At 35.5% G+C, this 20,700-nt stretch overlaps 1 protein-coding gene across 4 annotated transcripts in view; it reads left to right on the top strand.

Moving 5' to 3' along the window:
• The window catches only part of PLEKHA1 (pleckstrin homology domain containing A1), a 69,580-nt gene that overhangs the window by 42,768 nt on the left and 6,112 nt on the right, over positions 1–20,700 (top strand). For all 4 annotated transcript variants that reach the window (XM_079138481.1, XM_079138484.1, XM_079138483.1 and 1 more), the window contains 5 exons: positions 7,304–7,429; positions 11,546–11,689; positions 12,952–13,020; positions 17,910–17,974; positions 18,906–18,969. In XM_079138481.1, the coding sequence (XP_078994607.1) occupies positions 7,304–7,429; positions 11,546–11,689; positions 12,952–13,020; positions 17,910–17,974; positions 18,906–18,969 (468 nt within the window). The remainder of the gene's footprint in view (positions 1–7,303; positions 7,430–11,545; positions 11,690–12,951; positions 13,021–17,909; positions 17,975–18,905; positions 18,970–20,700) is intronic.

Below are 20,700 nucleotides of genomic sequence, written 5' to 3'. Positions count from 1 at the left end.
CAGGTGAGTTGAATTTTTTGTCTTTATAACAGCCTGTCACCACATGACAGAAAACACCCACATACTGCCTCTGATGTACCTAAAGCAGAAGTTATTTTGGATTTGCAGTTTTAGGAAAGCAATATTTTGAACTGATTCAGAAGTATATATTCTTAAAAGGTTTTAATTGATCGTTTTTAACCCAGTAAATATTCTCTACTTGAAAAATAAAGACAGTATATGGTATCTTTACTGAATTGATTTTTTTTTTTTTTTTTTTTTTTTTTTTATATATAATTTACAACAAGAAGCAGCACTCCTTTTTTAGTGTTTTAAGAGAAAAGGTAGTGAATGGTTTCAGGCTTTTTACCATTTTGGGGGTTTTGACTTGCTGTGTCTTAAGTTATTTATAGGATGAAACTGTCATTTAAACCTTTTAGCATAAAATCAAAGCTGATTAGGGATTGGATAATGTTTTAAAATGTGAATTTTTAATTAGCTTTTGTGGTTTTGCAGCTTTATTTCATGTTGAAATTTTTAGTTTTCTTATTGGTTTAATTATGCATAATAGCAAAATTTATTGTAATGTATTTGTACATGTACGTAATGTAATTTAATCAGTTTCATTCCCTGGTACATCCCCTGACATTTTTAATTTTTAAGGTAAGTTTGCTGGTAATGGTTTTCATGTTCTTATGATTCGTTTTTATTTATTTATTTTTTAAGATTTTGACTCTTTTTATTGTAAACAAATGGGATACATGTTGTTTCTCTGTACGTGGAGTAAAGGCGTACCATTTGTGTAATCATAAATTTACTTAGGGTAATGTTTGATTCATTCTGTTATTTTTTCCCTTTCCCCCACCCCTCCCACCCCTCTTTTCCCTCTATACAGTCCTTCCTCCATTCTTGCCCCCCTCCCTAACCCTAACACTAACCCCTCCCACCCCCCATTATGTGTCATCATCCACTTATCAGCGAGAGCATTCATCCTTTGGTTTTTTGAGATTGGCTTATCTCACTTAGCATGATATTCTCCAATTTCATCCATTTGCCTGCAAATGCCAGAATTTTATCATTCTTTATGGCTAAGTAATATTCCATTATATATATATACCACAGTTTCTTTATCCATTCATCAATTGAAGGGCATCTAGGTTGGTTCCACAATCTGGCTATTGTGAATTGAGCAGCTATGAACATTGAGGTGGCTGTATCTCTGTAGTATGCTGATATTAAGTCCTTTGGGTATAGGCCAAGGAGTGGGATAGCTGGGTCAAATGGTGATTCCATTCCAAGTTTTCTAAGGAGTCTCCACATTGCTTTCCAGAGTGGCTGCACTAATTTGCAGCCCCACCAGCAGTGTATGAGTGTACCTTTCTCCCCACATCCTCACCAACACCTGTTCTTGCTTGTATTCTTGATAATCGCCATTCTAATTGGGGTGAGATGGAATCTTAGTGTAGTTTTGATTTGCATTTCTCTTATTACTAGAGATGTTGAACATTTTTCCATATGTTTCTTGATTGCTTGTAGATCTTCTTCTGTGAAATGTCTGTTCATTTCCTTAGCCCATTTGTCGATTGGGTTATTTGCATTCTTGGTGTAGAGTTTTTGAGTTCTTTATAGATTCTGGAGATTAGTGCTCTATCTGAAGTATGATTGGCAAAGATATTCTCCCACTCTGTAGGCTCTTTCTTCGCATTGCTGATAGTTTCCTTTGCTGAGAGAAAGCTTTTTAGTTTGAATCTATCCCAGTTATTGATTCTTGGTTTTATTTCTTGTGCTATGGGAGTCTTGTTGAGGAAGTCTGGTCCTAAGCCGACATGTTGAAGATCTGGACCTACTTTTTCTTCTATAAGATGCAGGGTCTCTGCTCTGATTCCAAGGTCCTTAATCCATTTTGAGTTTAGTTTCGTGCACGGTGAGAGATACGGATTTAGTTTCATTCTGTTGCATATGGATTTCTAGTTCTCCCAGCACCATTTGTTGAAGAGGCTATCTTTTCTCCATTGCATATTTTTGGCACCTTTGTCTAGTATGAGAAAATTGTATTTATTTGGGTTTGTGTCCGTGTCCTCTATTCTGTACCATTGATCTACCTTTCTATTTTGGTACCAATACCATGCCGTTTTTGTTATTATTGCTTTGTATAGAGTTGAAGATCTGGTATTGCAATACCCCCTGCTTCGCTCTTTCTGCTAAGGATTGCTTTAGCTATTCTGGGTTTCTTATTCTTCCAGATGAATTTCATAATTGCTTCTCTATTTCCGTAAGGTACGTCATTGGGATTTTAATTGGAATTGCATTGAATCTGTATAGCACTTTCAGTAGTATGGCCATTTTGACAATATTAATTCTTCCTATCCAAGAACATGGGAGATCTTTCCATCTTCTAAGGTGTTCTTTAATTTCTTTCTTTAGTGTTCTGTCGTTCTCATTGTAGAGGTCTTTTACCTCTTTTGTGAGATTGATTCCCAAGTATTTTATTTTTTTCGAGGCTATTGTGAATGGGGTAGTTTTCCTAATTATTCTTTCCAAAGATTCATCACTTATGTATAAAAATGCATTAGATTTATGTGCATTGATCTTATATCCTGCTACTTTACTGAATTCACTTATGAGTTCTAAAAGTTTTCTGGTGGAATTTCCTGGTTCCTCTATATAATCATATCATCAGCAAATAGGGATAGTTTGAGTTCTTCCTTTCCTATTCACATCCCTTTAATTTCTTTGGTCTGTCTAATTGCTCTGGCTAGAGTTTCAGGGACGATATTGAATAGAAGTGGTGAAAGAGGGCATCCCTGCCTTGTTCCAGTTTTTAGGGGGAATGCTTTCAGTTTTTCTCATTTTTAGAATATATAGAAATCCTTCACTCACCAATAAGTGATTATAATTACATTAAAATAGATATGGAATTGATAACACTCAAAAGTCAACTTTAGATACACATTTAACTCAGGAGAGCAATGTAAGAATGTCACATCCTTTAATAAGGCATATTTTATGTTTATTTTTTACAAAAACCTTAAACCAATTTTTATTTCATATGCATTTTACACATTTTAGTGTATCAGGATGTAAAACTTCTAATTTTTCATAACTTTCCTATGGAAATTGCTGGTGATTTACATGTAGAGCCTTTGAAAAAATCAAAATTTCCTTTTTAATACAAGTGCAGTTTAACTTCCTATGGGATCACTCCAGTTTTGGTCAACTGTATAATTTAGTGGTCTACTGAATACTCTGTCACATATAAATTAAAAATTTTTAGAAATCCAAAATTAGAGTTTGAGAGTGTGGTTTCAATGTAGAGGTAATGAGAGGGTTGTGGATAAAAGAATGATGATTATTTAACTGCATCCTAATTATAGTACTTTGCCATCTCAGTGCACTATCCTCCAACACCATTGTCCATGATTTCTTTGAGTCCATGAGAATGTAGGTTGGTGGCTGCCATTTGAATTTTTTTTTCTTATTTTTAAACAAGGACAACAACAGAAGTGATAGAAACAACTTTGAAGGGAATATCCAATGATTAGTGTCAAAGTCAAAATTAAAAATATACTTTCAGCTAACTATGTTTATAACATCAATGTGGTGGTTTCTGCCCTTATTGGTTATTAAGGGATGTCCAAAATACGTATGGTTTATTTCTAATCAGAAACCCACCATATTGGTGTCTTTTTCTACCATAGTTGATTCCCCACCCCCTTTTTTTGCAGTCCTAGGATTTGAACCCAGGGTTTTCTACCACTGAGCTATATCCAACCCTTTTTATTTTTTATTTTGAAGTAGGATCTTGCTAAGTTGCCAAGTCAAATTTTGATCCTCCTGCCTGCCTCAGCCTCCCAAGTAGCTGTAGCTGGGAGTATAGGAGTGTGCCACCATGCTTAGCTTTACCATAGGTTTTAATTTAAAAGTCAATATTGGATTTTAATCTAAATATTAATCTTTTTTGAAGTTGTGGTTAAAAACTCAAGTTTAATTCTCCCACCCCCGCAATGTCAACTGAGAGCAAGTTGAAGTGTGAGCTGAATATTAGGACCTTGGTTCTAACAAAATGGTGTACGTGCTCAAGAGGGTTGGCTGGGCCTTCTGCTTTAAAGTAGTATTTTCAACTGGCAGCTCAGGTGGAGAGCACTCAGAATAATCATAGGTCCAGGAATTTGTGTCTGAACATTTTAGGTTTTAGTCTTCAAGCACTGTCTAATTAATAAATTGAACATCAGCCTTCCCTTTAATTTTTGAGAAATATGGAGCATTTCCATTTGTTTCCATATAAATGCCAAAGTCTACTTTATTCATAATCTCTTCATTCTCTTAATTATTTTTACCTTTTCATTTTTTACTATTGGAATTTTTACCATTAGGGTCATAAGGAAATGCATGCTAAGAATATATTCAAATCCTCAGTGTCTGACACTTGCTCTCACCCTGCCCTGTGAGACCACTTTTCTGATTCTTATTAACAAATGACTGATTTGGAAACTTGTGGCTAGAGGTTCCTGAAAATTTAGCTTAATGGCTGAATTTTGACCAACTTTTATTCAGAGTGTCTAAATTAAAAAAAAAAAAAAAAATTAAAATGTATTTTTTTTGTGTGGGTGTGGTACTGAGGCTTGATCCCAGGGCTTTGTGTATACTACTGCTGGGCCACTTCTCCAAGCCCAAGTACCTATAATTTTGAAGGGAGTTATGTGTATTTATGGATATTTGGCTAGTCTTATTCTTAAGAATATAATAAGAATTATCTTAAGAATAAGGTAATTATAATTTAGATAGTTTTTGTTACAAAATGCAATTCTGAGTTAATTATTGGACTTGAACATTGGAATTATGCTATATTTAACTTTTGATTTTATTATAAGGACAAATTGGAAGCAGTGGGTTTAATAGCATAGGGGAGAATTTTTAATATACTGTAATTCTGGAAGAAAAACAGTAAAAGCCTAATATAAATTTTGGTGTATTTTTGAGTTACACTAAAGATAGGAAATTACCATATATAGCTGAATTCTCAACTTCTTGAAAAAAGAAGCAACTACTGCTTTTCTTTATGGGTCTCCTCTTAGCAGCGTATCTTAGTCCAGTGCAGTTGAAGAGATCATTTACTTTCTGGTTTCAGATTCTCTTAATGCTGTTTTTGGTTTTCAGTCAGATAAAAGGCAATGTTTTCACTGTCAAAATAATTGAGATACTTGATACTGTTTATTAGAAAAATGTATGTTTCCTCAGCAGATTGTTCTGAGGCATGATGTTCTATTTTTAGTTGACAACTAAAATTCTGTCCACTACTGTACTTTAAAAAGCACTCTAAAATGTGTAGTGTCTTAAGAACTTGAGGCATCCAGGATTCACTTTCTTTCTTTCCTGGTCTCTTTCTTCTTTGTTTCTGCCAGTATCTGGCATTGTAATATAAGTTCACACCAGAAGCTGAAGGATTGGGCCCAAAGACTGAGTGGAAGCATCATCAGGGAGGGAGGCAGGGTGGCCTTTAAGGGAGAGAAGAGGGAGTTATAAAGGTCACCATGAGACAAGTCATTTATATCCATAAACAGTTATGTCCATGTTTGTATTTGTATGGATTGGGATCTGCTACAGCTCAACATCCTCTCATACCCATGGTCTATGTTGGCTAATTATTTTGCAAAAAAGCTGCTTTGTAAATCCTTGTCTGCGTGAAATACCTGCTTTTCTATAAACTAGTGAGAGTAGCATCATATAAAAAAAGAGGACAGGTTTGGAGCCATGTTTCTTGAACTATGGTTTGTGAACATCCCTCAAAAACATCTATTGTTTTCGCTTACAGTGTAATTTTTGGGGAATGCACTATAGATTTTTTAAACAGAATTTCTGAATATGAAGCCTGAGAATCTGAAGTTTTCAGTAATGATCCCGGTGATACCTTGTGCACATTTCAGTTTGAGAACCCACTCTACCTTGGGATCACACTGGTGCATGGTTAGGGACTTTGAAAACAGCGTGAATGGAGTTCCCTGTAGTTCTCCTGGGAGTTTGTTAACAGATTGACTATGTGACTGACAAATTATTTAATCTTAAATTTTTTATACCACTACTTTTGTGATTTTCAGTAGTATTTGTCATGTTTCTAAAAGACTGCAAGATCCCAAAATGTCCTTTAAATCATGTTGAATATCATAATTGATGTTGTGTGTTTTACTACATTTTATTCATAGCCTTAAAATTTTTCTAAAATTCAGACCACAAGCTGGGTGTTGTGCTGCAAGCCTGTAATCTCAGCAGCTTGGGATGCTGAAGTAAGAGGGAGGATTGAGAGTTCAAAGCCAGCCTCAGCAACATAGTGAGGCCCTGAGCAACTTGGTGAGACTTTGTCTCTACATAATATATATAAAAATGGCGAGGACTGTGGCTCAGTGGTTAAGTGCCCCTGGGTTCAATCCCTAGTACAAAAAAAAAAAAAAAAAAAGTTCAGACCACATGTTTAGCAGTCTATGGACAAAAAATGATTATCTGAGTACTTTATTCCCTGATTGGGCCACACATAAAAGCTAAAGTGTATGTTAAATATTTGTGAGACTCTGAAATCTTTGATTCCATGTCAGTGAGGCATTCATGTATGAGATTCTCCTATTCTTCTCACAGTCATTATTTGTTTATACTTACGAGTGATTTATCATTGATTCCAGAATTGGAATCCCATCTTTAAATTTCTGGTATTGTGTTATTTTGAATATGTTGATTTTTTTTAAATATATCTTAGGAATTTTGTTATTTTTCCTGCTGATTTTAAATGTGTTTATTGACCCAGTCTTAGCCTTTATCGTGTGTTTGGAAATAGACTCTCTTGAAACCAGTAAAGATGACTGTGCCGTGATCCCGGACCCCCAGGCCTTGCAGAATCAAGTAGGAATGGAGGAAATGGAGATAGCAGCAAAGATCTGCAATGCACTCTAAGTGCTCTAGTGAGCAGGGCCTGTGGTGGTTTGGTAGAGTCACACAAACTTGGCTAGATCTAATACAGCCAGGATCTGAGCCTGTTTCATAATGCCTCTAAGCCTCTGTTTCTTTTCAAATGGAGATATTGCCCCTCTGCATAGGGTTGGCAAGAAGGAGCAGTGAGGAACTGGATCAAGCAGTACCTGCGCCAAGTAAGCACTCAGTATTTGATGACTGTGTTATAAAGCATTACTGCATCAGAAAATTAATGTGAGAACCTAAAGGAGTGGGCATATACACCTCCATATATGTTTGTCAATCATATATAAACAAACAATTGGAAATTCTGTGATAGAGTGTTGCATGTAAAATGCTGGTTACAAACTGATTAACTTTGTTTCAGGTACCAAAGCAGTCAGACTCGCAGTCTAACTCAGATAATCCAAGTCGTCAGGGTGAATGTGGGAAGAAGCAAGTGTCTTACAGAACTGATATTGTTGGTGGTGTACCCATCATTACTCCAACTCAGGTAATAAATACTTCTATTGTGTGAGGGTCTTGTTATTTTATTGATTTTTATATTGTCATCAAAACCAAATAAGTGGGGTCTGGGGTCTGTGGCTCAGTGGTAGAATGCTTGCCTAGCGCATGTAAGGAAGGCACTGGGTTCCATCCTCAGCATCACATAAAAATAAATAAAGTAAAAATATTGTGTCCATTTCCAACTAAAAAAATTTTTTAAAAAATAAAATTAAAACAAAACAATGCATCTTTACTAAACTAATGAGATACTCATTACTATAAAAAAAAACTTCTATATTTGTGTTTATTTCCAAAGTATATGTTTATAACTTAAAAAAATGGAAATTACAGATTTAAAAAAATTTAATTCTTTTTATGTTTTCTCTGGGCCTTCTTTGTACATTATCCCCCAGAAATGGAGCTATGAATTATATATTAGGTATTTTCCACTTACATCACAAACATTTTCCAAATCATCTGAAGTTATTCTGCTTTTTTAATTTTCTTCACTACTGGTAATTAAACCCAGGGGTGCCCCCCCTCACAACTGAGCTATATCCTCAGTCCTTTTTTTTTTTCAAAATTTTATTTTGGGACAAAGTCTTATGAAGTTGCTGAGACTGACCTTGAATTTTTTCTCCTCTTACCTCAGCCTTCTGTCACTGAGATTATTAGAACACACCACTGTGCCCAACTTTCCATATCATTTTTAATGACTATATAGTAGTTCTGCCATGAATTTACCAGAATTTACAAACACTCTGTTGTTGGACAAATAGAGTTCTTTTTCATTATCTTTCTTCTTTTATATACATTCTTACAACTTAAACTTTAGAGACATTATTGGTATTATCTAAAAGATTAGTTCTTGGAAATAAAATTGCTGATTCAAAGAGTTTGCAAAGATGTATAATTTTTAAACCTGTTTTTCCTACAACCTGTACTACGTGAACTGAAGAGAGTGCTGGAATATTGATATAATTTGTATCCCAAAAGTATTGATGTGCTAAATTAAGCCTCACTTGGGTACGATGAATAACAAAAATTTGTAGACAATTTTTAATGAAATTATTACTTTTTATAAGGTTAAATTTTTTGTTTTGCTATTTAGGGAATGAGTTTATGGTTCAAATTAAATTACTAATAATAAGAGAAACCGAGAATTTTAAAGAAATTATTATTGCCAGTGTTGGTACATTTTCATTATCTTCATATCTTTTGAACTTAAACTAAACTTACAAACCTTTTAAATTATATTATACATTGTATTTTTTAGGTCTTTAGCAGGGAACGGTGATTAGTGGAAAGAAAAATCATACAACATTAATTAATTAGCTGTTGAATGCTTTCTTTATGCTTGGCAAAGGATTTTAAGTTTCTAGTTTTTACCAGAGTTGGATAAAAAGATGGAATAGGATTGCATCTGTATTTACTTTTTTCTAAAAGTAATGATTTTAACTTGCTAAACTTCTGGTTTAATATACAACTAGACAAAACTTCTTTCACCTGTATTGTGACTTGCATTGACATTAGGGCCAAGGCTATTTTTAGTTTTATTTAGATATTATACCTCTGGCTGTTTCAATTTGAATTCTGAGGGGGGGGTGCCATTTTTAAAAACTAAAGAATTTTGTTGTTTTATTATTTTGCAATAGTTCATAAATAATAAAGCATTTACTCATTATAAAGCATTTAGGTAACAGTATCAGGAAGATGTTAAATCTCATTTGCATGATGAATTTATTCAGTAAGTTTTGTGTAAGCAGTGAGTTAAGTATATAAGTAATATTGTCCACCTATCTAAATGTAGAACATGTTGAAAATTCCTCAAGATATATATACAATTCAGACATAGGTTTTTCTTGAATTTTAGGAGTTCCTGAAAATATACCTTTGGCTTATTTGTAGGATTTTAAATTGTTAGATGTTGAAACAAACAAGCCAATGCTTTAAGAAACATGAAATTCTGTTATAGTTAGAGGTCTAAAAACCTCTTATATATAAAATATAAAACTTTACTTTTAGAAAAAGAGCATTATATAAAATATTCAAGATCTAAGACTAAATAGAATTTTTAGACTTGACATCAGAAACATGATCACAAAAGGAAAAGACTGATAAATTGGACTTCATCAAAATTAAAAATATTTACCCTGTGAGAGACCTTGTTCAGAAGATGAAAAGAAAAGCTACAGACTGAGAGAAAATATTTACAAGCCACATAGCCAATAAAGACCTTGTATACAGAACATGTAAAGAACTCAAAAATTACATCCAACAATTAAAAAACCAAAAAAAAAAAAAAAAATCCAATTAGAAAGTAGACAAAATTCATGACAGACATTTTAAAATAGGAACTCACATCCTGATAAGCACATGAAAAGATGTTCACCATGAGTAGTCAGTAGGGAAGTAATTAAGACTACAATATCATATCTATCAGAATAACTGAAATAAAACTGGTGACAAGACAAATACTAACATGAAGGAGGAAAAAACAGTGTCTCATCCATTTTTGGTGGGAATGTTAAATAGTTCAGACACTCTCAAAAAAGAGTTTGGCAGATATTGCTGTTTTGTTATTATGCAAATAAATTGACAGTTGTGCTCCAGCTCAGCATTTGTACTCTGTATTAAGTCAACTTTCTGTCACTGTGACAGAATACCCAAGAAGAACAACTTTAAAGAGGAAAGATTTAATTTGGCTCACCATTTCAAAAATTTTAACCCATGGTCAGCTGACTCTGTTGCTGTGGGCCTACGGTGAGGCAGAGCATCATGGCAGAAGGGGCATGGTGGGGCAGAGCTGCTTACCTCATGGCAGTTGGGAAGCAGAGAGGAAGCAAGGAATGGGCCAGGGACAAGATACACCCTTCCAGGGGATGCCCCCAGTGGCCCACTTCCTCCAAGTAGGCCCCATCTCCTGCAGTTTCTGCCACCTCCCAATAATGCCATCAGATTATGAATCTTTCCATGCTTCATCCACTGAAAGTGGTTAGAACCCTCATAATCCAGTCACCTTCCTGAAGGCCCTGCCTCTGAACACTGCTGCGTTGAGGACCAAGCCTTCAACATGTGAGCCTTTAGAGTACAAAGTATTATGGGTCCAAACTACAACATGATCCTTGGCATTTATCTTAAAGATATGAATTATTATGTTCAGATAAAACCTGTACAGGAAAGTTAATAGTAGCTTTATTCCAGGGCCAGGGAGATAGCTCATCTGGTAGAGTGCTTGCCTTGCAAGCACAAGGCCCTGAGTTCGATCTCCAGTACCAAGAAAAAAAAAAAGTAGCTTTATTCCTAATTCTCCTAATAGCTTGGAACAGCTCACTCGCTGTTTCATGGGTAAATGGTTAAACAACTGGTATAGTACATTCATACTATAGAAAGCAGCAGCAGAAAGGGTTGAACTGCTTATACAAGCAGGAACCTGGATGAATCTCCAGAGAATTCTTCTGAGTGGGGGAAAAAACAATTTCAGAAATACTTTCTGTATGCTTCCATTTACATTCTCAAAGTGTCAGAATTACAGACAAAGAGAACAAGTAAATGACTGGGAAGGATTGGAGTAGGATCTCTAAAGGGGTAGCACAAGCAAGCCTTCTGTATCTTGATTGTGATGTGGCTACACAGATCTACACGTGATCAAATTGAGTAGAACTCTCTGATTGCACATAGACAAATGAGTACATCTGAAACTGGTAAGATCAGAATTAGGTTTGTAGGTACACCAATGTCCGTTTCTTGGGTTTTAGTAATGTAATCTATAGTTGTGCATTCTCTTATCTGGGGAATCTGGTTGTAGGATAGAGGATGTCTTATATATTTTGGTTAGGGTGATAAATTTCCTTGTAAAGAATTTGTAGAATTATTTCAAAATAGGAAGTTACCCCCCACCCCACAAAAGCATTAGTGGCAGGACTTCATAGAACCACAGAAGTGGAAATTTGTGCTTTAATCAAAAGTAGGAAAATTATGATTAAGAATCTCAGGTTAATTAGAAAACTCCTCTCTTCAAAACCTGTGTTCCTGACTGCATTAAGGTAGGTAACAGTATGAAATGAAAGTAGTCTTTGCAGTCAAACACGCAAGAAAATTTGTTTATTTTGCTCCATTTCAGAAAGAAGAAGTAAATGAATGTGGCGAGAGTGTTGACAGAAATAATTTGAAACGATCACAAAGCCATCTTCCTTGTTTTACTCCAAAACCACCTCCTGACAGTGCCGTTATCAAAGCTGGATATTGTGTGAAACAAGGAGCAGTGGTGAGTAACTTAATAAAATGTGAGATTAAAAAAAATGAGAATGTACTAGCAAACTTGCAAGTTAACATTCAGATTGTTGGCTTTATTTTATGGAAGACCCAAAGTGAAGACTAGCATACTGGGAAAGGCATCGGGAGATAGTCCAGGGGTTATTATTCTGTGTTTATAATGCAGTTACAATATTTCCTTGGTCCGTGGACAGCTGGGTAAATTAAGTCCTATTCCCACTAACCATCAGTTTAAATGAGCCTTTCTAGCAGTTTAAATTTACTTTGCAAAGTTTTCCTGTTGATTCTCTGTACCCTCCAGAACAGGTGAGGGAAAGAGCTCTAGTGCAAAGGGGCAGCCACCAGAAAGTGGGAAGTGTAAACTTAGCAGTGTTTGTAAGGGTCCAAAGTGCTTTTCTTAAGTTTAATTTATTCTTTCTGTGTGGACTAAATTTTCAGAATTGCATGAGAAAATAAACTTTACAATTTGAAATATAAAGAAGAGGGGAAAAACAAACCAGCAACTCTCTTGGCAGTTCTGTTTGATTGCTCATCCCTTGCTGGCAACTCTATTCCCTTAGGTCAGCCCAAGGAAAGTTCTTGCAGCTCTGTTTGACTTCCTCTAGGTGCAGGGAAATGGGGGCAATGGCCAGAGGTCTCTCCCTATAGAGTCTAGGGGTAGAATCAGAATTGTCACTAAGCTGTGATGCTCTGTTGTGTGTTAATTAGGGATCCCTTTTTGATTTACTACCAAGTCCCAAAATATCATTTAGAGATGTTTCAGTACACCCACAAAACTGTACTTCATTAACAAAAATATAGAAAACATTTAAATATGTATAAATATGTGTTTATAAATATATAAAATACTTCATTAAGTATTTCATGTAAAGTACTTATAGAAGTTTTCTTTGTTTTATAGATGGAGAAACCCAAAGTGGTTTAATAACATTTCCTGTGCCTGTTGTTTACTTTTTGAGAATGAGGAGGAAAGAAAAGTGCCCCCCCTTTTCACATTTAGAGCATTAAAAATAGGAAATATCATAAATTCACTAATAATAACAGCTAAAATCCAGACACCAAAATTTGAACCAGAAGTTCAAGGAAGGCCACAGTAACAAGAGAGAGCCTAGGTTTCATTGATTGCCTACTGCGGGAGGGTAGGGAGATGTTTCAGTACTTTGCTCTTCTGATTGGGGGTTCATAGTGGAATGAGTAAGTAGTGGTTAACCTTTGACATTCTTAGAAACTTGTGTCTGTGTTTATTTCTGGTAGATGAAAAACTGGAAGAGAAGATATTTTCAATTGGATGAAAACACAATAGGCTACTTTAAATCTGAACTGGTATGTTGCTTCACCATAAATGTTGCTTTAAAAATGCTTGAGAAGTGTTACAGTGCAGATGTGGATGATTTGTGCTATTCCCTATTTTTAGAATAAGCAACTTCTAGTTTTGAGAGCACTTGTAGTTCAGTTTGCTCTATCATGATACTGTTGGTTAATGGTGTATTTCTTAAATGCGTCTTAGATGAAAATGCCGTATTATCAAAGAGGTGTTCTGCCGTGAAAGATCTAAACTTATTGGACCCCCCGTCTGCAGGTGTCCTCCTGAGGTGTTGTCCCTTCAGGCTACAAGTTAGCCCCTTTTATTTCTGCTTTTTGATATTTTCTTTATCTGTTTCAGATCGACTCTTAAGTTGTTTTATATAAGGTGTTTCTGTCTTACCTGAAGGTAGAATCAGAGACTGAGATTCCCTTTCTCACTTGTTTGAATAGTATCCTTACTTAAAGTCGTCAGCTGACCTGAGTCCTGCAATTGGTGGTTGCATAAATTAATGAGTTCTATACCTCTTCTTGTTGAGGGGAACCAGGTACTTTATTTGAATGAAGGCACCAGAAGAGCCCCATTCCTGTAGAACCTTCTGCACAGCTGGGAGTGTTTGATACCTGTGTTGTCCAGTACCAGTGGCTGCCTGTGACTTTTGTGTGCTGGAAATGTGCCTACTGAGCTGAGGAATTGACTTCATTTTATTTTAAAATGAAAACTGAATTTATTTCATTTTCATTAGTTGAAATTGACATAGTTAACACATAACTAGTGACTAATATATTGAGCATGATGCTCTAGAAAATAGGAAGAGAATATTTTTTTAAGTTTCATCTCTGCTATCAGCTCTTCTAGGAAGCTTTTGTGGGGGTGGAAGGGAGGGAGTAACCAGCATAGCTTGGTGTGGGCAGTTAGCAACCACACAGGATGAGTTTGTCCTCTTACAGGGATAGCCCAGCATGGAGTACAGAGAGGAAGGTGACATCCTCATGGTGGAAAAGGTAGTGACAGAGATGGGAGAATGGTTATAAACATACTTATGGATAAAGTGGGGAAGTATATTAAGGATAGCAGAAGCCAACTTTCTGTCAAACAAAGAAGTAACAAATAAGAAAAAGGAGAAAATTTGGGTTTAGATTGAAATTGGATTGGTGTAATTTAGCATACTGAGAGTGATGTAGATATAAATGTATTATGTCTCTGTGAGTGTGTGTGTAATGCACTCCCTAGCTCTGTGTCTCAAGAAAATTACCGTTTTAGAAACGGGGCTCCAAAGAGAAGTAGCAGATTGTAGAGTTGGGATAAGAACAGTAAATGGAAGAGGAGCGTGGAATGTCTTGTGTCAGAAAGCATGCACTCAGTGGCTGGGGCTGGAGCTCATGGTAGAGCGTTGCCTAGTGCGTGTGAGGCACTGAGTTTGATCCTCAGCACCTCATGAAAATAAAGGCGTGCTGTACAACTACAACTACAGAAAAAGAAATTAAAAAAAAAAAAAAAATCATAAAATGACAGGTAAAAAGACCCAAAAGTCACTTTTTTTTTTTTTCTAGTACCAAAAAAAAAAAAAAAAAAAAGCCTAGAGGTACCCTACCACTGAGCTATATCCCCAGTCCTTTTATATATATGTGTGTATTTTTTTAAATAATTATAAAAAAGGAATTTATTAGATTGGCTTACACAAGCAGAAGCTCGTTAGTCTACAGTGGTTGTCTGCAGGCTGGGGTGCTGGAGGAACCAGTAGCTGCACTTATGTATTTTGAGACAGGGTCTTACTAAATTGCTGAGACTGGTCTTGATTTTGTCATCCTCTTAACTCACTTCCTGAGTCCCTGGGATTACTTGTGTACACCTCAGTGCCTATCCCAAAAGGTACCTCATCAAATTTGGGACATGAGCATCAAAATAAACAATGATGATAACAGATTACAGCTCACTGGATAAAGTAGGAATCCATACATATATAAATACATGGTTGAATGGTAAATGAACTTGTATGTATTGTGAAGAATGTGATATTTACAGTTTCAAAATACATATTTACAATATAGATACCAAACACAAGGGGAAAAGAGTAAGTTTATAGTGAAGGAGCCTGGCAGATAACTCTTTAATTAGATGTCAGTTGATTCAAATGAACTTTGTTGGTAATGAGAAAAGTGAAATCATTTATCTCCTGACCAAATAGTGTGAGAAGAATATAGCCTTACTTTTGTGATATTCCTGCCAAATATGCATAATCTGAATCTAATCATGAGGAAACATCAGATACACCCAAAGGAAGAACATTCTACAGAGTAACTCCTTGTAGTTTTACAAGTGTCAAGATTATAGGGCTGAGGATATAGCTCAGTGGTAGAGTGCTTTCCTTGCAAGCACAAAGCCCTGGGTTCTATCCCCAGCATCGCAAAAAAAAAGTCAACGAAGGAAGGAGGGACTGTTCATACTAAAGGAAGGAAAAGTGAAATGGCGAACAGATGTAGTCTGATTCTGAGCAGAGTACTTTTGCCTTAATAAAAGTCATTTTGGGGACAGTGTCCTGACTTTGAAGGTTGTAATACAATTATGTAAGAGGATATCTTTATAGGAAATAAGCACTAAAGTATTCAGAGGTAGTGTGTAAGTCAAGTCAGCAGCAACTCTGAAATGACTCAGGAAAATCTTTAATCTTTTTTCCTTTTTTTTTTTTTTTTTTTTTTTTTTTGATGCTGTCTTTTCAGTTTCTGTATAAATTCACGATTGTTTCAATGTTCAAAAAAAGATAGCCGGACTCTGGTGAGCATGCCTGTAATCCCAGTGGTTCAGGAGGCTGAGGCAGGAGGATCACGAGTTCAAAGCCAGCCTCAACAAAAGCAAGGTGTTAAGCAACTCGATGAGACCTTGTCTCTAAGTAAAAATGCAAGATAGGGCTAGAGATATGATTCAGTGGTCAAGTGCCCCGAGTTTAGTCCCTGGTACCAAAAAGAGAGAGAGAGAGAGAGCTCTTTCCCTGCTACCACGCAGTCGCATGGAGTGGTTTGTTAAAGACTCTGGGAACCCACTGCCATGGCCGAGGAAGCCATTGCTGCAGAAGGTGTAACGGACGTCAGTGCTTCTTTACAAGAGGTGCTGAAGACTCCCTCATCCAGGATGGCCTTTCATGTGGAATTCACACAGCCTCCAGAGCCTTAGACAAGCACCAGGCCCATCTTAATGTGCTTGCATCCAATTCTAGTGAGTCTGTGTACCTCAAATTGGTGGAGGCCCTTGCTGAGCACCACATCAACCTAATGAAGGTTGATGACACAGGAAACTAGGAGAACAGGTCACCCTCTGTAAAACTGACCGAGAGGGCAAACCATAAAGTGGTTGGTTGCAGCCACTTCGTGGTTAAGGATTGTGTGTCACAAACAGCCTCAGGCCAAGAATGTCATTGAAGAGTACCTCAAATGCAAGAAATGAGCAAATATTTCATACACAAAAAAAAAAAGAAAAGAAAAGAAAGAAAGAAAGGGAAAATATCTGGTAGGAAAATGAACAAAAGATAGAAATAGAAATCAGAATATGGTCTGTGGATTAGCTAATAGTATTGTGGCCTGGGGGTATAGCTTAGTGGTAGAGCACTTGCCTAGCAAGCACCAGGCCCTAGATTCCATCCCCAGTACTGAGGGGAAAAAAGAGTGACGGTATTGCATCAATGATGAGTTTATTGTTTCCATAACTGTACTGTGGTTATAGAAGAGGATGTCTGTGTTTTAGAAAATACATACTGAATCCAGGCGCAGTGGCACACTCCTGTAATCCCAAGGGCTCAGGAAGCTGAGGCAGGAGCGTTGCAAATTCAAAAGTGACTAAGACCCTGTCTTAAAATACAGAATATAAAGGACTGGGATGTGGCTCAGTGGTTAAGTGCCCCTGGGTTCAATCCCTGATATCAAAAAAGAAAGAAAGAAAGAAAGAGAATATATATTGAAGTATTTAGTAGTTAAAGTGTAACTTGAAACATTTTAGGAAAATATACTCATATATAGTCATATACACATGCATGATGTTAAAGCACATGGAAAAATTAATATCTTAGAAATGAGGTGTAAGATATGTAGAATTCTTTGTACTATTTTTGTAAATCTCCTATAATCTCAAATCATTTCAAAATAAAACTTTTGTAAAACTTAGAAAATTTGTGATTAAAGTATTCTGTTATGGTTTCATTTTTTTCTTGGTCCTACATAAAATAATGTCTTAATCTCATGGTAGCATATTCAGTGAAATATGGGTATAGTATTTTAATGTTATGTGTAGTATCAATATTATCTTATTAGAAACCAGTTATCTTCCATTTAGTTTTCTTACTTAACATGCCTAATCCTTAGTTGGTGCTTGTTAAAATAACATTTATATTTATATAAAGTGTCATTTGTAAAATGATAGATTTAAGTTAAGCTGAGTGTTCGCTGCTCAGGTGCCTTGTATGTCATGGTGACATTCCAAAAGAGGAGGTAGCACACTTCACTTACTATACAGTGTGCTTCCGAGACCAGGTCTGCTGGTTCATGGCGTGTGTGTGTGTGTGTGTGTGTGTGTGTGTGTGTGTGTGTACCTTTATTTTATTTATTTATTTTTTTGTGTGTTGCTGAGGAGCGAACCCAGTGCCTCACATGTGCTAAGGCAAGCGCTCTACCACTGAGCCACACCCCAGTCTGATTCATGGCTTTTAATAAACAACACTCCTTAAAGTTGGAAGCTTTATTTCAAACAACAGCACATAGAGGGGTATAGAATTTGAGCTATTCTGATGCTGGGTGGTTTAAGAAGGTAGGTTATATCTTAGATGTGCTTAGGGAGGCATAATTTTCATGTAGATCTCCAAATAAGATGAAGGGATGTTAAAAATGAATGTCATACATCTGCCATTTGCTTTTTTTGCCAGGAAAAGGAACCTCTCCGAGTAATACCACTTAAAGAGGTTCATAAAGTTCAAGAGTGTAAGCAAAGGTAAGGATGCTCAGGCTTGACCCTGATACAGTTTATTAAGACAGGACTGCCTTGGCTTCATTAATGTGCTTACAGATAATATTTTTCCCTATTAGTTCTAGTGTTGTTTTTTTTTTTTTTTTTTTTGTTTGTTTGTTTGTTTTTTTTCTTCCCCTCAGGGGGAAGGGAGTCTGGGGATTGAACCCAGGGACTCTCTACTACAGGGTTATATCCCCAACCCTTTTATTTTCTGTTTTAAGATGGTCTGTTTATTGCCCAAGATGCCTTGAATTTGCAGTCCTCCTGTCTCAGCCTCCCAAGTTGCTGGGGTATAGATGAGTACCACCAGGCCTGCTTATCTCTAACTCTTTATAATTGGAATTGGCTGACGTCAGAATTCTCAAAGTATTGAAATGTTTTGTTTATTTAAAAACTAAAAGTTCAGGAATAGCTTGTTGATGGGAAAGGAAAAAATTAATATGAACAAATTATAATTTTGCCATCAGATTTGAAAAATTGGTATATTATTTTAGTATTTCAAAGGTGCTGCTGAATAGAGTATTATGTATAACTGTGCCAATGTTTTCTTGAACAAACTGATTTCTTCACAGGTGCTTTAAACTTTAAAGTAAATTTATGAACCTTTACTAAAACTGAATAGAGTATTATGTATAACTGTGCCAGTGTTTTCTTGAACAAACTGATTTCTTCACAGGTGCTTTAAACTTTAAAGTAAATTTATGAACCTTTACTAAAACTGACTATATGATACATAGAAAATTTATTGCAAAAAAATGGGAAAAGATTTGATTTAACAAAACTGATTTTGTTAAATCAGTTTTACCTCTGATGTATAATTATTGACACATACTTGGCACAGATTATAAACAGGTGAAAGATAAAACTATACAACAACTGCTATTTAAATACAACTTTTTTTTTTTCATAACAGTGATATAATGATGAGGGACAACCTATTTGAAATTGTAACGACGTCTCGAACTTTCTATGTGCAGGTAAGATACATATTTGTACATTATAGATCCTCTTGTGGGAGATAAGTAATTTTAGAGGTGAAATAAACATAATAAAAGCTTGTTTCTTTTAATGTTAAAAAATATGACAACTGTAATTAACACACTTAGTAAAAGGATATTTATATAAAGGACTATTGATAGGTTGTATTTTCAGGAATGGGAATATCTTTGTTTTGTATCTGTGAAATAGAACTAGGTAAGTTAGTATTTGGAGACAGGGAAATGCTATTTTAATTAGATATCAAATGTGTGCCTTCAAATTGGATTATTCTTGCATGTGTTTTAGAATTTTGATTTTTATTTTTTGGTCATTCTAAGTAAAGTGGCTCAATACCATAATAAAATAAGGCGATAGATATAATTTCACTAATAGTAAGTCCTGTATTTAAGTTTGAAATGTACTTTTTGTTTACCTCATTGAGTTATTTAAATAGAAAATTTTGGGGGTTTTTAAAAATATTTTTTAAATTTACCAATGGATCTTTATTTATTTAATTTATTTATATATAGTGCTGAAAATTGAATCCAGTGACTCACACATGCTAGGCAAGCTCTCCCACTTAGCCACAACCCCAGCCCTAGAAAATTTTTTAATAGAACATTTGTTAGCCACGTGTGGTAGTGCATGTCTATAATCCCGGTAATTTGGGAGACTGAGGCAAGAGGATTGCAAGTTCAAGGCCAGCCTCTGCAACTTATCTAGACCCTAATATAAAAAGGTCTGGGAATCTAATTCCCAGTGCCAAAAATAAATAGGCAAATATAAAAATACTTTTTTTTTTTGGTTTTGTTTTACAAAAGTTACACATGCTCATTACAGAAAAATTGGGAAATATTTTTAAAATTAAGACAAACGTAACTTATAAAATACACAGTTCTGGGCTGGGGATATAGCTCAGTTGGTAGTGTGCTTGCCTTGCAATCACAAGGCCGTGGATTCAATCCCCAGCACCACAAAAAAATAAAATAAAATAAATACACAATCCCACATTCAGGCAACTATTCTTATTTTTTTGCTGCCTTTCTTATAAGAAGAGGGGCCTAAGTGTAGAGCTAAATCCTGTTGGGTTCATACATTGTGGTCACTTTTTCCCATGTCTTTAAAATTCTCTGAAAGTCTTAAAATTACACCATACTCCATTATGTGATACTCCATAATAAATTACTTGTTATTTTGTCACTGAACATTCATTTATATAGCTTTTATATATTTACTGTGATAAAAATGTGATGATGAACATCTTTGTGTATGTATTTGTCTGAATTTCTGATTTCCTTAGGATAAGCTTCTATATCAAGTTTAAAAGAGTATGAACCTTTTTTATTTTGTCAAATTGATTTCTAGAACTATGGTGCTATTAGCAATGAATGAAAAGTCTACCTTTGCTTTTTTGAGTTTTTCCTTTTAAAAAGTCTTTGTTAAACCAGTTCAGAAAACATTCTGAATCATTCAAATTTTGAACTTCTGGATGCTAGAATCCAGCTGAAGATCTCCTAGGAAAGAATAAAGAATTCTTGAGTTGTAGAACCCAGAAGTGTTTCTGGACTCTCTTCTGGCCCTTGTTTAATTGGATTAATTTCATAGTAAGTTTTTAAGTAAACCAAGTACCTGTCAAGGGATATGACATTTTGGAATATGACTGCCAGTACTTCTTTCTTTTTTTTTTTTTCCCTGCTGCTAGGGATTGAACTCAGGGCCTTGTGCTTGAC

This window comes from Sciurus vulgaris (assembly GCF_902686455.1).
Source record: "Sciurus vulgaris genome assembly, chromosome: 4".
NCBI lineage: Eukaryota > Metazoa > Chordata > Mammalia > Rodentia > Sciuridae > Sciurus > Sciurus vulgaris.
The sequence above is the reverse complement of the archived record's forward strand: the minus strand, read 5'-3'. Positions and strand labels throughout refer to the sequence as shown.